The sequence below is a fragment of the Fundulus heteroclitus genome, chromosome 15, assembly GCF_011125445.2.
Source record: "Fundulus heteroclitus isolate FHET01 chromosome 15, MU-UCD_Fhet_4.1, whole genome shotgun sequence".
In the NCBI taxonomy this organism is placed as follows: domain Eukaryota; kingdom Metazoa; phylum Chordata; class Actinopteri; order Cyprinodontiformes; family Fundulidae; genus Fundulus; species Fundulus heteroclitus.
Genome location: NC_046375.1, coordinates 28,964,150 through 28,979,805, shown reverse-complemented (window position 1 = coordinate 28,979,805; position 15,656 = coordinate 28,964,150). Strand labels below are relative to the sequence as shown.

The 15,656-nt window shown below is 44.9% G+C and overlaps 1 protein-coding gene across 2 annotated transcripts in view; it reads right to left on the bottom strand.

Annotated features, from left to right (window-relative positions):
* dse (dermatan sulfate epimerase) overlaps positions 1 to 15,656 on the bottom strand; it is a 55,759-nt gene that overhangs the window by 23,615 nt on the left and 16,488 nt on the right. Inside the window, exons 4-6 of one of the 2 annotated variants that reach the window (XM_012854095.3) lie at positions 10,435 to 10,674; positions 8,471 to 8,678; positions 1,470 to 5,491 (exon numbers count right to left, since the gene is read on the bottom strand). The exons of the other annotated variant lie outside the window; for it this stretch is intronic. Of the exons in view, the coding sequence (XP_012709549.2) occupies positions 3,745 to 5,491; positions 8,471 to 8,678; positions 10,435 to 10,674 (2,195 nt within the window). The 3' untranslated portion in view covers positions 1,470 to 3,744. Of the gene's footprint in view, positions 1 to 1,469; positions 5,492 to 8,470; positions 8,679 to 10,434; positions 10,675 to 15,656 lie in introns of those variants that run through there. 2 annotated transcript variants of the gene reach the window in all.

Below are 15,656 nucleotides of genomic sequence, written 5' to 3'. Positions count from 1 at the left end.
CCTATCCAAGTTGTTTGGAAAATTGAGTGGCAGGACAAAGTGTGGTTGAAAAAAAAAAAGGTACACAAGCACTGTACCCGGGTACATGGGCTATGATGACTGCTGGTGTTGGGCTGTGTCTGAGACAGTCAGGAGCATCTTAACCAAGCTAAGCAATGGAAGGACTGGACTGTTTCCCAGTGGTCCAGCTTAGTCCTGTGTGGTGGTCACGGTAGGTTTGCCTCATTGATGAGGGGGACCAGAGTTCATCATCCAGCGTAAAAACTCAGCCAAGTCAGTGGGCAAGTTGTAATGACTTGAAATTAGATGATTCTACGTGTTGAAATCCTGACAGTTAAATGAAAGAACCTGGTGAATCTACTTTTCTCTTGACCAGGTGTCAGCCTCTCACGTCTACTCTTGTCTTTTAAACAAATACATTTAATCTGACTATTCTTCAATAGCTGGACTGAAAAGTCCAATCAACAGAATCAAACTGACTGGATCAGGTGGACTTTCACTGTGATCTGCTGAAGGAACTTTGTGAACCCCATGGTTAAACTGAGAAATATCTGTTTTTTGCGGATCAATTTCACACAATAATCACTCACAACACACACCGACTGTACTGTGCACTTTTATTTACAAATAGTACAGAACGAGAACAATGACCTGCTACAGCTTTCAGAAGTCTACACGCCAATGGTCAAATGCACGCTTTTTGGGATGTTAAAAAATGAGCTTGATCAATCTTCCCAAAACTCTTTAATTTGACATATATGTTGATGACAATGTTGAATTCAGTTGGTAATTAAACCCACATGTGTGATTGAAAAACAAACAGACAAAAATTTTTTGCAAGTGTGCACACCCTTAAACCGAAACCTTTCTGAAAAACATTTGGTTCAACTTTAGGGTAAAGGTTAAGGTTATCTGTTCATAACACTGTGCCTGGGTCAACATCTGTAATGCCAGGGCTTTTTGTGTACACTGCTCCTGACTGATACCTTTGTAAATGAGCTCCTTCTTGATCCTCAGTAACCCATCTGCAAAGCTGAGGGATGCAAAAGAGCAAAGTTCAGGAAAACCCCATAAAGACAGCTGGAGCTTATCTCAGGTTGACTATCAGTGGTGGCTGGTGGGACCTCAACGTGTGAATTCAAGGGAGTGCACATCTATGCAAACAGGTCATGACAGCTTTTATTTTTATTGTTTCCTTTTAAAAAAATGTTTAGTTTTAGACAGAAGAAGGTGTGAAATGATCGATCAAAGTCCCATTTCTCATCTCAAGAACCATGCATTTTAACTGGGGGGAGAGGAGGGGAGGAGGGCAGACTTTCTGGAGCCATTGTATATCTTACTTTAACACATCCACATTTAAATGTGTCGCTATAAACTACAGCATATAAAGCTAGAAATATGTCAAGTACAAACGTGGTGGCTGAAGCTATAGTGGCATAGCTTTGGACGTTTGTGATAGAGCAGGAGCCCCTGGATCCTGGGAACACAGACATGGCTCTGAAGCTCCACAGAAGCTTCGTTGATCCAGGCTGGCCCGCTTTTATCTCAGCCATTCATCAATCCCTACATGGAATCAGTTGTAGTTCCTGAACAAACATTCCTGAGGCAGATCCTGACACAGTTAGGGCCACTGTTACAAAAATACTCAGGGATTCTAGGAATTGAGCCATATTACAATTCAGACTCTTGCATCATTAGGATTACAGAAGCTAAGCATTTTTTTTGCGTATCAAATCAAAAATCTGCCGCATAATATAAAAATAAACTTTGTCATGTCAGGACAGAGACAAGAGGTAACAAACTGGGGTGAATATAGAAACGGCAACACTGTGAAGCATAGACAACAGCTCTAGTGAGAGGACAGAGAAGGTGCCTTCAGGAAGTCAAATTTAACAGTTCCTGTTTGGAACCCTGGACTGATAGAACTGAAAAGCATTAAAGCCTTAAGGATTTCTCTAAATCCGTAAAACAGTGCCTGGTAACCAATCATGTCCGTGGTCCTATACAGATCAGTGTCAGTTGCGTCTTAATGATGATGTCTTCTTCCGAGTCACTTTAGAATCATAGATTTAGAAGGTGCTCCATCAACCTGCCTGGAGCTGCACATGGAAGTTAGCTTCTGTGGCTTAATCTGAAACACAATTCACGTGTATAGTCCCTTTAGATAAATTGATGCAATGAAAAATAACAGGATGTAGAACCAGTAAGCATCATTTATTTAAAATGATTATTTAAAAAGCAGCTCTGTGTGTTAGCCTCAAACACGGGACTCATTGACTCTAACCTGAACCACACAGTTAGGACCTGACTCTCTTCTCCTGGTGGTTGATCAGTACACCTCTCTGAGGCTTCCGTTTTCCTGCCTATTTGCTATCAATACAATTCAACGTTACGACTGAGGGACGAATAAAGGGCCCTTCCATACTCAAACAAACATGGATCTGGCACATCAAAAAAATATTTTTACAACACAAATAAGGATGTGATCCTGGCAAATGTATCCAGCTGCAGCCCTGTACAATTTCTGCCTCTTTGGTCATTTTGCTGCATATTTCCTTCCCTGAACCAACACAGCAGCAGGGTAGGATAGGGTTAGCTTCCTACGATTTGCTGCTCTAATTGTCAGCTTCAGCCTGGCTCCACAGGAACCTGCGTTATTATTCATGCATCAGTCCAGAAAACAACACCATTTTGTTGTAATACTAACAGGATGTTACGACAATCCTTTTATCTCATCTTATTAACACTAAACAGAGAAATAAAAGAGGGGGAAGCATCATCGCTGCAGTATTTATTAGCCCAGTGGTTCCTAAAGTAGGGGACGCACCCCCTAGAGGGGGGCATAGTGTAATTTTTGGGTTATTTAAAAAATATATATTGATGACAATGTTGAATTCAATGACACAGTAAAATAAACAGTTCAACTTCAAACAATTACACTTTAAAAGTGGTAGTTTTGTGATTTAAAGAAGATTGCAGTTAATTTTATTGTTATATGTTTTATTGCAGTTGGCTTTACTTCGGTCAACTGTTGAATTGATTGTTGGAGGGGTGCATGAAAACTTTCTTTTAACTCACAGGGGGGCCCACCAAGAAAAGTCCGGGAACCGTTGCATTAGCCGATGGAGCCTGCAGTAGAACGGAGTGTGATCCGAGCAGCACTTTGTGTTTGCCTGGTCGGCTAAAGCCCAGGCGAGATGTACTCACCATGTTAGCTTAAAAGCTGTTTTGGTCAGGGAGGGGCTGATTGCCTGTCATCGCAGTCAGAAGTGGTGCAACAATATGGACAGATGTGCATGGGTCGGTTCATATCGATTTAGATGCAAACTGGTATCTTTCAATAATGGAATTTTTTAGTATCAATTATTTTTGACAACCCTAGTAACAAATGCTGAAAGCTCAATAGTTAGAACTCAACTGGAATTAGAAGAAGATCCTAACAGAAGCAATGATATTCAGAGGCTCAGTCAAGAAAAGGAAAATGACAATAAAATCCTGCTGATGTGAACAGAAAGTGGAGCTGACCAAGCACGTCTTATCTCCATACGCTTAGCTCTCTCTTTTTATTCCAATTTGGCTGTTTTCCAGGACATTTACACATGAACCGTACTGAATCTCAAAAAGCTTTGGTTTAACAGTGGCCTTAACGGCGTGCCATGAGGCCTGGCTCAGCGTGGAGTGGAACGGGTTTTCAGTTCGCCCTGAACACACGGGGCGTCCTGTCAGGTGGAGGTGTTCACGGTGTCAGCACTGCACGTGGGAGCAGGACGAGTAGAGGTAGAGCAGGATGAAGCAGTCGATCAAGACGATGGCGTAGAAGCACCTCTGTGTGTGCAGGCTCCGCCCCCTCTGAAAGCGCGTAAGCAGAACGGCCAGCAGTAAGAAGAAGGTGGCGGTGTTCAGGAGCAGGAAGAGTCTGATGTAAGAGGAGGTACCAGAGGCTCCTTCGCTCCTCGCTGTCCCCCCCATGGGAACCTGCTTAAACCGGCGGCCCTTAACAAAGCCCCCCTTCCTGTTTCTTTGACCATCTGGATAATCCATGAAGGCCCTTGAATCTGCGTCCCCCTCCTCTGGACTCTCCTCATACGTACGCTTTGATGTCCTCTGTCTCTGATTCTTTTCGTTGACCTCTATCTGTGCAAAAATGTCCGGCAGGCTGTCGGACTGCTTCTCCTCGAGGTTTGCCCTCCTCCCCCCTTTGCCTTTGTTCTGTTTCTTGGACCTGGCAAACATCTTCTCGATGACCTCCTCTGTCTTCTTCTTGTCTGAGAACTGGAGGAGGCGCTCGGCGGTCTTGCGGAAGCTGGCGGAGTTGAGGACCCGTCCCAGGATGTGTCTCTCCATCTGCTGGAAGACAGGTTTGACGTGCTGGAGGTTGTCCTCCATTACGTTGACGTACTCCTCCACTTCTGCGGGCGGGTCATCTCCGACGGCTGCTGCTCTCTCGAACGCAATCTTTTGGTGGTCCAGCAGGACCATGGCGAACAGAGGCTTACTGGTGACCTCTCCCGTCAGAAGGTAGACGGTGTAGGTGTGGTCTTTGGTGGAGAGGTAAATGTCCACCCGCTGATCATCTCCACGTAAGCTGAAGCTCTGGACATCCATGCCTGGTCCAAAGAAAATGTAGGCCACCCTTGTGTGCGGGTACCTCAGTGGCATTGTCACATTTACATAGTTGGAGCCGTTATAGGGGTACCCTCGAGGGTAGCTCCAGTACCCCACCATCCCTTTGTTGCTGGAGTTTGTGTCATCCATCCAGAACATCTTGTATTTGTCCTTCCCGTGAGTTACAAACGCTCCATGAACATCATCCACCTTCAAGCTCTCAAATGGCAGCTCCGTGTTGTGGAAAAAGGCGCTCATGGCCCTGGCCGGGCTCTCTGACTCCAGGTGGATGTGGTCGACCAGGAGCAGAAGCTGTGGGTGAAGAAGGAGCAGGTTTCTCTGGAAGTTCCTGATCTTCAGTACTGGGTTGTAAGCAGAATGCGCCTCGCCTCGGATGAAGACCATCCCCTCTCTCCTCATCGCAGCTTCCACTCTGCCCTGGGCATCCGCTGCGAGGCCCATCTTGTACTTTAACCACTTAGAGTCGCAGGCTTCTGTTACTTGTCCAGCCCAAGGCTTAAAGCAGCTCCCTGAGAGGGCTGAGCCAAACAACAGCACGTTGTTTAACAAAGTGTACTTGGGTCCGTACAGCGCCTCCGTGATGAACGGGACACCGTTGGGTGCGAAGGTGAAAGAGTTCTGATCGGGATGCTCGTGTCCCGCGTTAAAGTTCCTCCAGCCTTTGATCCACTCTTTGTACTTGTTGTTGTGAACAATGTCAAAGATGGCGCGTCCCCCCAGCTTCCCAGACTTGAAGGAGAGGAAGGAGCGGTTGGTGCCAGAAGGCAAGGTGCTGCCGTACGTCACCACACCCCAATCCTCGAAATAGTGGAGCTGAGATGTTCCAAAATCTGCTGGGGGTTTGGGGACCAGGCCAGGGTCATACCTGCATCACAAGGAGAAACAAATAATCAGATGGAGAAAAATATATAACAAGAAAGCATCTCTAACCACTTTCAAAGGTTGAGTTGTTCTCTGGGCAATGACAGTGTTCATCCATCCACTGTCTGCACCTCATCTGAGATCAGGCTGCTGAGGTAAACATCCATCTCACAGCACCCTTCTCAAGCTTCATCTCCAACATAATAAGGTATTCCCAGGCCAGAAGGGATATGGAATACATCAGTGAGTTCAGGGTCTGCAAAGAAGTATCCCTCCACTGGGACGTAGCCAGCAGCCCTCCAAAGAGAGGTTTCCTGAACCACCTCAGCTGACTTGTTTTAATGCAGTAACATCCAACGTCTCTCCAGATGACAGAGCTCTTCCTCCTACCTAAGGTTGTCAAATCAGCCCGAGGAAGCTCATTTCAGCCACTTGTATCCAGGATCTTTTTTTTTTTTTCCGGTTATGAATCCTGATTCCTGAACACAGGTGAGGGTCTGTACAGGTGTTCTCACCACGACAGACCGGTGAGAACACCAGTCTGTGGTTGTCGATTGGAGACCCCAATCCATCTCTCCATCCCCTGCATCACTCTGTCATCATTCGCGAGGAAGACAAGTTACCTGTACGTCTTCTCTTCAGGCTCAGACTCATGTAACACAATAATAGTCTGATATTAGTACAACAACTGCATATTAGCATTCATTTAGGGAATCCTGAATTAGAAACAGCAGCAAAAACACTGCTGCAAAGTTAATGTCAGCTGTGTGCAAATAAGTTGAACGTTCGGCTTGGTTAAAGGTACCACCTGCAGAGTTCTTCTAGTGCAGGTAGTGCTCAATGGCCGGGGTCCTGGAAGATACGCGTCCCTGTTATTCAGATGGCTGAAGGACCTCCAGGGCATACGGCCAGGTTCTACATAGTCCAGCTAATAGTCTGATCCTGCTGTACTGAAGCAGATACGTCTACATGTTAACGGACGTCAGCCATCTAGGACTGGAGTTAGACCCCTCTACGTATTCTAGAGCTCCCGTAGCTTCATTGTACTGCTATATTTTTTTGCATTGCACCACCTGCTGTTTAGGAGGGGGATTGCAGTGCTGTATCAAATGAAAAGAAAACGAGGGGGGGCAGCTCATGAAGACCGCTTATTTCTGACAATGAAGGGTTCTGCCCTGAAATTTAAATAATGACCAGTTTGTGCTTCACAGTTAACCAAAACTTTGTTCATTTTAGACATATTAACAGAAATGCAGAGCGTCATCCAAAAATGAAAAATGCCTATTTTGTCATTTTACTTCCAGGTTTTCTGGGAACCGAAGTGGTTTCGGATTAAAAGGCCAAACAGCTGCCAAATTCCTGTTCTCTGAAAGTTTGTGATATTCTATGAAAATTTGTAGGAAGTGAACCTTAAAAATCTGAAGCACCACAAACATAAAATAATTAATTCTACGCTCTGAGATTCTTTACCCCCGGTAAGAGATTGGTGGAATCTTAACTGTTTGTGAAACACAAAAAGAGCATTTTAATGCTTTTGTCCTTCGATGGAGACAAACATAAAAACTGCAACATGTAGACTGAAGTTTTCCACCTTAATTACAGAATCTTCTTTTCTTGACACTAATCTTGTGCGTCGTCTGGGCTTGTGAGCTGGACCCAACCCTGAGTCACTAGGGAGCAGTGATACGGAGCGTCTGATGCAGAATAAACAAAGAGCTTAAAATTAGGGATGCATCAATGTGAAAATCTGGGCTGACGGCGATATGAATAGTGCTGTTGTGTGATAACCAATATGTATGAATATGACCAAAACAAACATGTGACCACACAAATACCACAAGGCCAAGCCTCTTGCCTCCCCCTCCTAAAACACAGAAACAAATGGCAGCAAGATGGAAATAACAGTTAATATCAGCCCGGGTCAACACCGATATGTTACAGAATGATTGACCACTGTTAATGCTGAACAATCATGCATCCCTACTGAAAATAACTCAGTAGGGGATTTAGACCTGCAACCGGAAGCAGATATGAGTGCTTTGTCAGCGCTGAAGACCAGGGGCAAAGCTTGATGACGCCGATTCCTGAACTATTTTCAGGACAACTTACAGACTTAGACAACTTTATTGTCATTTTGTATGTACAGAGCGCATACATGCAACAAAATGTTGCAACAGCTTATAAGAGTATAGTGAGATTCGGGGCGAATAGGGCACAGTTACAATGTAAAAGTGCAGCAGTGATCAGAATTATAATGCAGGAGAAAAACTGTGTGCAACCACAGTGTGCAGGAGAATGTTCAAACCGTTTTTTTGTGCAAAAATAATGGTGCAAAAAGGCATTTGTGCAAAAATGCAATTACGTTGAGTTGCGGATAATTAAAAAGGAAACTAGAAGTTTGGCAGCATTGGTAATGCCAGATAGAGATGCAGGTAAACAACTGTGCAAAGGAGGCAACTCCTAGCTGGCTGCTGAAACTCCCTCTCTGCATGGATTACGTACAGGGTGTTCTTCAAAAAAAGATAAGACTCATCCAGTAGAGGACACTAAAAGAGAAACATCTGAAACCGCTCATGCACAGAGCATAGGGCAGGAAGCCAGCCCTGAAAGCAAAATGTCAAACTTCCTGGAAGCCTGAAGGACTACACATCAGTTTAGAGGCTGAAGTCACAGCATTAAGACAGGAGGGATAAACTCAGCTGTTGTGCAGAGTGCAGTATTTGGATATGTTTTAGTTATTGGTGGCGGCAAAGGCTCCACATCTCCAAAGATGGCAAAACGCTACATTTAAGTCCTTTTAAGTCCTCACTAAGAGCTGGAAAGGATTCAGTCGGAATGAAAAAAGGCATTTATCCTAAACAGCGATGATTCGTTTTTTAAAGCAGGAACACGAGTGCATCTCATTATTTACAGCAAGAGGGTATGTAAGGTCCACTGGCACCAAAGAGCAGTTTCCCTCCTGAAACCAAAACCCGCAGCTTACCAGAGGAACTCTGTGTGCAGCGTGCACCACCGCTGGCCCTTTCCAGCCTGCCCTGGCCCTTCCGTAATCCTGTTCTGATGAATCAGGTCCGCCAGCCAATTCCCACTGCCGTTACGCAACACGTAGCGGTCCAGGAAGACCAGCTGGCTCTCTGGCCCGTAGAACCAGTTGTAGTTGGAATCCGCCACCGCCACAGTGCGCTGAAAACCTGCCGACACGAGCAAAACGGACACAGAACGTTAGACGTAGCAGGCGTCCTGAACTTTTTTCCCCTTCTCACACAGTGAAGGGAGAAGAAAGCAAAAGCAGTCATGGGAGGACAGAAAAGCTGGACTTTCAGTGTAAATTAAGTCATTTAAAGATCCCTTCAAACAACATGTGGATGCCTGGTAGATCGCAACAGCGCGCCACACAGGACTCCTTCCAAAATCTACGGCCTGCGGTCACCGCTGTGATTCTGTTCACACTGTTCTGTAGTCTGTAATTATGTTAGAACAGCCCTGGATCCTGGTGCTGACAGCGTTCTATGAAACCAGCGATAGTAGCTACAGCCTGTAATCACAGTCAATCATTTCTCGTCTGGGAAACAAGCAACACCAGAAGCAACGAACCAAAGCACACCCCCCCTCCCGTTTTTTTCCTGTTTGCAAACAGACGTCTACCTCTCTACTGTTCCAACCCTGAAAACTAGACTCAGAAGATTCACAGCTCCGTTCTCCCGCTTCCCTCCTCGGTTAAACGTGTCGCTGTTCTTGCAGTTTATTTATGGGTGTACGATCTAACAGAACTGAAATGTTCTATTCTAAAATGCACAGAAAGGAGCAAAGGTTTGTCTCATACGTTCAGCCATTAGGACTGTGCAGGATTTCCATATCCTATGGAAGCATGGCTGCAACCCTTTAGCTCCTCTCTGACTCATCGTTCACCAACATGCCAAGTGACACGGAGAGACATGCATACAAGGCACTGACTCAGTAGGGCTTCTATTTGGAGAAAAATATACAATACTGCACTATTTTTTTGTTGGTGTAAAACATGATATCCAGATAAAATGCATTAATATTGAAGGGGAGGGGGGGGGGGTGAAAACCTGTGCCAGGGAAGTCTACGTACCGTTTTAAGCCTTTCAGTGATTATCACACGGTTCATTCTGACATCAGAATGGCTTTTCAGTCTTTTACTGCAAATCTAAAATATAACCCACATAAGCTACAGGAGGAACAATCTGTGAGTGGGCAGAACCAGTCCATCCACCTGGAGAGGTCCCCGGTCCCATCCTGTCTGATGGAGGGGATCAGGTTGTTGCTGCTGCTCTAAATCTGAGCCTCTACTGGTATGAGGGGGTCTTTGGGGACCGCTGCACAGTCACAGCTCACCAAGTGTTGGTACCAGGCTGAAACGCTCCATGCCTTAGAAGCACTCAGCTGCCCACCCAGCCAGAAGGAGCCTATACATCCCCAACAGGGTCCCACCTCCATGTTTTCATACGCCACATCACATCAGAGGACAAGCTACGTTACGGCTGCAGCGCAGCAGCGGATGGTTATGCCTCCCTGTTATGTAGCAACGTGTGTAGCAACCGGCTCCACTCTGACTACAAAGATTAACGCTTAGTTAGCTTTTTTGCCGCTACAAACACGCTGCAAAACGAAAACTAGAAGTAGAATATTCTTGAATGAGTGTATTTGTCTGTGATCACAGCATGTGAATAGGATTATCTGCCAATGGAATTAGTATTTTGACCCCTAAAATAAGATAATTAGATAAATAAATAAATAAGATGATTGGGATGAGTTGTTCCTATTTTAAGTGCAAAAAATCTTATTCCGTTGGCAGATCAATTAAACTTGCTGCTCAAATCAAGAACAAATACACGGATTTCAAGAAAATCTGACTTATTTTAGTTCCCCTTTGCAGTGCATCTGTTTGAAAGTAAGGCGTCCCTGAGAATGTCACACAGGTACCTGGCAGGATGGTCCTGTACAGGAAGGCAAAGTGCTTCAGCAGCCAGGGGTGGCTGAAGTGGCCGATGGCAAAGTGACGCTGCACCAGGAACATGTACTGGAACAGGGAGCGGGTGGTGTAGGTCCCGTACGCCACGCCCTCATACAGCGAGCCGTCCGTCACATCCTGCAGGAGGATCATGGACTTCTCCATGATGGACAGAACCTGCTTGGTCCAAAGATAGGCCTCCTGAAGGTAACCTGGAACACAACAACACGACAGGGCGTCTAAGTTCTTCCACGCTTTAATTTACTGTAAATAGATCAGGTCATGTTGGAGAATTCAGCTAAGCAGGCCAGTTCTGAGCAACGTCATCCTCTCCGTCTACAGCATGCTGCTCATTTGACATTTTTCAACAACTGTGTCCTTTCTAGCTACCGTAGGAGTTCGCTTTAAAGTTCTGTTACTGTTTCAGAAATCCCCAAAGCTTTTTCCTTCCTGTCTAATAACTCCATCTGCTTTAGCCCCCAGGCTGTGTGAGGACCCTCAGACCTCCTGGAAGCAGCCTTTAGATTACCTCCAAAGTAAAAACTAAAACCCACAGGGGCGTCCCTTTCTTTTCCTGCACCACATCTGTGGAAAAGATTTCCCAAAGACCGGAGGGGGCCAGACGCCGTCGATGGCTTCAAAAGGAAAGCCAAGATCTTTACTTTTGATCTAGCTTTTATTTAAACGCTGGTTTTAGAAACTGATCTATGACTTAACTGGCTGTTCTACTTGGTGCAATTATTAATTCAACCTTACAAGTGTCACAAGGTTTAAAGGTATTTACATGTACCTCAGAGGTTTATCTATTTTCCCCCTGGTGTAAATATTCTGTCTTTATAATCTGCTTTATGGACAAAGTCAGATGTAACGTTCCTTAAGAAATGGAATCCTTATAAACTTCAGGGGGCGGAGAGCCTGTCTGAGAGATTCTTTGTACCGTTCATGATTTACGCCGTTTTAAATGTTGTGTCTGCTCTGCATTGAATGGTTTGACACGAAAGGATTCATTTAAAAACTTCCAACATTTTAAAGGAGAATGATGAGGGCATTTGTCTCTTTCCTGTACCATAATATTCTACAGACACAATTTCATTGAGGAAAAGCTCACCGTTTCATGGTATCACAAATAAACACAACAAACATTGAGATGAGTAACAGGTCCGGGTAAAAAAAAAAAAAAGAATAATAATAAAAAGGGGGAGTACTGCACTCTCCTGCTTCCTACATAACCAGAGGAAACGCCGGTCAATCTGGCATTTTCTCAGCATCTCAACCAAGTTTAAGTGCAAATAAAATATAATACAGTAAAATGAAATAAAAAAAGCAGAAATACACCCCAATCAAACGGCATTCAGTTCAATACTAGCTCTGGCATACAAACTATTGCATAGTCTGTTTGTTCTGGCCCTTAATGTCCTGAAGCGTCTAGCAGAGGGTACTGAACAAACGGTGCATGCTGGGTCGGGTCCTGGACTGTGCACTGTGCCTTCCTCAGACGGTGGGAACTGTAAAGTTCATCCAGGGAAGGACGAGGGCAGCGGGGGATCTTCTGGGCTGTAGTCATGATTCTCTGAAGTGTTTTCCTGTTTCCTGCTGTGCAGCTGAAAAACCAGACTCTGATAGAGTACGTCAAAATACTCCCGGTCAGGTCGTCCTTTATGTTCACACCCAGGAATCTGCACCCTCTCCACCCCGATGAAGAGGTCAGAAATTTCTGTTTTCCCCCTCCTAAAGACCGCGATGATCTTCGTTTTCCTTCATCGTCCCCTAAGATGGGGATGACACAGTGGTGTCATCAGGAAACTTTATTATTCTGTTGCTGTGTACCGTAAAGGACTCAGTACACAGCCCTGAGAGGAGCCGGTTCTTAGGCTGATGGCTGAGGAGAACCAGGATTGTGGCGCATGTATTTTTCCCCATCAAAAATGTCAGATGGTGAGGCTCCTCCCTGCAAAGAGGTCTGTGGAAAAGGGAACGGAAAAAGTTCCTCCAGAAAATCATTTCAAATTTAAACACTAGTATTGGTTCTCTTAGGATCCCATCTTTCTTTCAGTGCAATACATCTTAAAAGTGGAGGTACTGTGTGTGTGTGTGTGCGTGTGTGTGTGTGTGTGTGTGTGTGTGTGTGTGTGTGTGTGTGTGTGTGTGGAAAGAACTCAATGAGCTGGTTACCAAATGGCAACATTATACCACAGAACCGGGGTCACCAGCCTTTTTGACACTGAGAGCTACTTCATTGGTGTTGTGTCATATGAAGGGCCACCAGTACTGACCTTTGATCTAGAAGAGTCAGGGTTCATGTTAACTTTATGTTATTATAGATATTGTCATTTTTAAATATCTATGAATGCGAGTGTGATTAAACAAGAAGACTAATGGAATAAAATAAAGTTTTAGATGCAGCTCACTGGTGGGCTGTGCTGCTTCTAAAACAAGCTCGGGGCACTACATGTGGTCCTTAGGGGCTACTTGGTGCCCACGGGCACCATGTTTGTGTCCCCTGCCAAAGAGGGTTAAAAAATATTTGATTCAGCGACTGACAGAGTCCGATATTCCCAGATCAAAAAGTTTTGACAGCAGTCTGTTTAGTAGGATTGTATTCAAAGCAGAGCTAAAGTCCAGAAAAAGGAGGCGTACACAGTTCCCCCGTAGCTCCGGGTGGGACGGAGCCGTGTGGAGGAGCGTTGTTAGGAGGTCCTGCGTGGATCTGTTAGCCCTGTACCTCCACTCTGCCAGAAGGCAGAGTGGAGGTAAAAAGGTCCAAACCAGTTTCTCAAAGCACTGAGTGATGATGGGTGTCAATGCCACAGGACGATAACCATTTAGACCGCAGACGGTATTCTCCTTAGGGAGGGGGACAGTAAGGTAGGACTTTAGGCAGGGAGGAATAGTGGCCTGACACTAGATTGAAAAAATAAAAAAAACATTTAAAAAATTCTTTTTGGGTTTACTTGTGTGGTCTTTGACTAATATTTAAATTAGTTTGATGTTCTGAAACACTTAAGTTTGACAAACGTGCAAAATAAGAAATCAGGAAAGAGGCAAACACTTTCACACCACTATATGACATTAATTTAAAAATGAAGTTGGGGGAAGGACACAGGGTACAAGGGCTCAAAAATATCAATACCCTGAAAAATATCAATGCTCAAACGCTGTATCCGGATACAATACTAACTTGGCATGGAATCGGAACCAATTATTTTAGCATATGAGGCAAACAAAGAAGGAAATCCCAAAGATCTGGACAAGCCAGTATGCAAACAGTGTTTTAAAGTGGTGCCAACAACATCTCAGGAACCGACACCCTGGCCTTTATGATGAACTCCTGCAGATTAATAAAACAAAGGAAATACCGCACTTGCAATTGCAGGAGCTTACGGCCCGCACACACAGAAGTCTCGCTTTACGGCGAGAACTCCGTGTTTTTGCCCTGCCATTCACTATATGCACGCGCGAAAGCAACAACAAAGAACCGCGTGTTAATGTCAAATAAACATGCAAGCATATCGAGTTTTATTATTATTTATTAATTTTTTTTTTATGTTGGCGAGACACTACCGCGGCGGCCGCGGCGAGGCGGCGGCCGCGGTAGTGTCTCGCCAACATAAAAAAAAATAATAATAATAATAATGAAACTGCCGAGGCGGCCGCGGCTTGGCAGCATAGTATACCTTTAATACATTAAAGGTATTATTGATGTCTGCATTAATGTTGTGTGATTCGCTGTGGCTGGCTAGCATGCTACTGGGCATGTGTGATATTTTGGTTATTTATTTAGCATTTATTTGCACAGTTATTCAACTAGTATCTGTGATTCTGTTGAGAAATCACGTTCCATGTTGAGATTGAAAAGGTGAGATTTTAGATGCTAAAATATTTTTTACGCCTTTAATTATTTGTTTTTTTCTATCTCCGTGGTATAAAAAATGGTAACGAGTATCAAATATTCTCCTGGGTGATATCGAGTTTGAAACGACAACCCTACTCCAGAGCTTAGTTGGTTGCTTAAATAGCAAGTTAGACTTTTGCAAGTGGTCATCATTCTGCCCCTTGCTATTGTGTACCTTTCCATCTTTGAAGGCTGTTAATAAACTGTAGTTTTTAAACCCAAATCACAATGATCGTTTAGCTCTTTGCTAATTCATATGAAGCACAAGCGATGGGAATGGCCACGTAACAGAAAGAGGAGAGGTCCAGTTTTGAAGCACTCCTGTTGTTGCTAACGGCGTTCCTCCCCCATGATTCCATGCAGCCTATGCTATGGCGAGCATGCCCCTGTGTGCCGCTCTGCAGCGTGTGTGCTGCCTCTGTCACACACCGTTTACTGTAGGAACAAGTTAGCCCATAGACACCCTGACCGCAGCTCATTGAGCATTCCGGCCCAGTCGGTGGGGTTGAGCCGACACCCACTCAGGCGGGCCGGTCTGCCCCATGGATTGGTCCTGAACAGTGTTTGGTTTAGGTGTGGGGACCGCTGGCCCGGACAGAGCAGGTATTTACCACCAGACGTGAACTGTAGTCTGCGCACGCACAAAGAGCACATTTATCCCAACAAAGCATCAGTGCTCACGCAGCGCAGGACGGCCACCGGGGGCCCCTGGAACTTCGCTAGGATGGTAAAACAGTATGTGAAGTCCACTGCCCCCCCATTATGAAAATATCTTTATCTTCCATGGCAGTTGGGTGATAACAGTTTTGGAGACAGTAAAGGTTTAATTCATGCCATCCAGCCAGTTCTAGTGTCCATGTCACCACATCTCCATCTGTGCCTGACCCACTAGGGTCCGCTAAGGGTGCAACCAGTTCACCCCGGACCCCAGTAGAATTTACGACGGTGCAAAACACAGCAGAAAAACAAATCATGGGTGAAGTTCTGAGCAGGAGGAGACAACAATGCTAACCCAGGGAGAAGAGACCTGCTTTTGCCCCAGAGTTTATCTCCCGGAGAACACAGCAATACAAAAACCTTTATTCTCTCCTACCTTCAGTAAATATTGTGTAATCCAGCGCATTCTCTCTCACTCACTTTATTCTCACTAAAATGTTTTTATAGAACTATAGGTCTAGTCAAAACAAACAGGCATAGCCAGAGAAGGCTTTGTGGGAAGCTGAAATAATGAAAAACCTAACCTGCAGCTCCTATGCTCAAAAACAGTTGTTTCTGTAGACTTACAATACAAGTCAAAGTCCT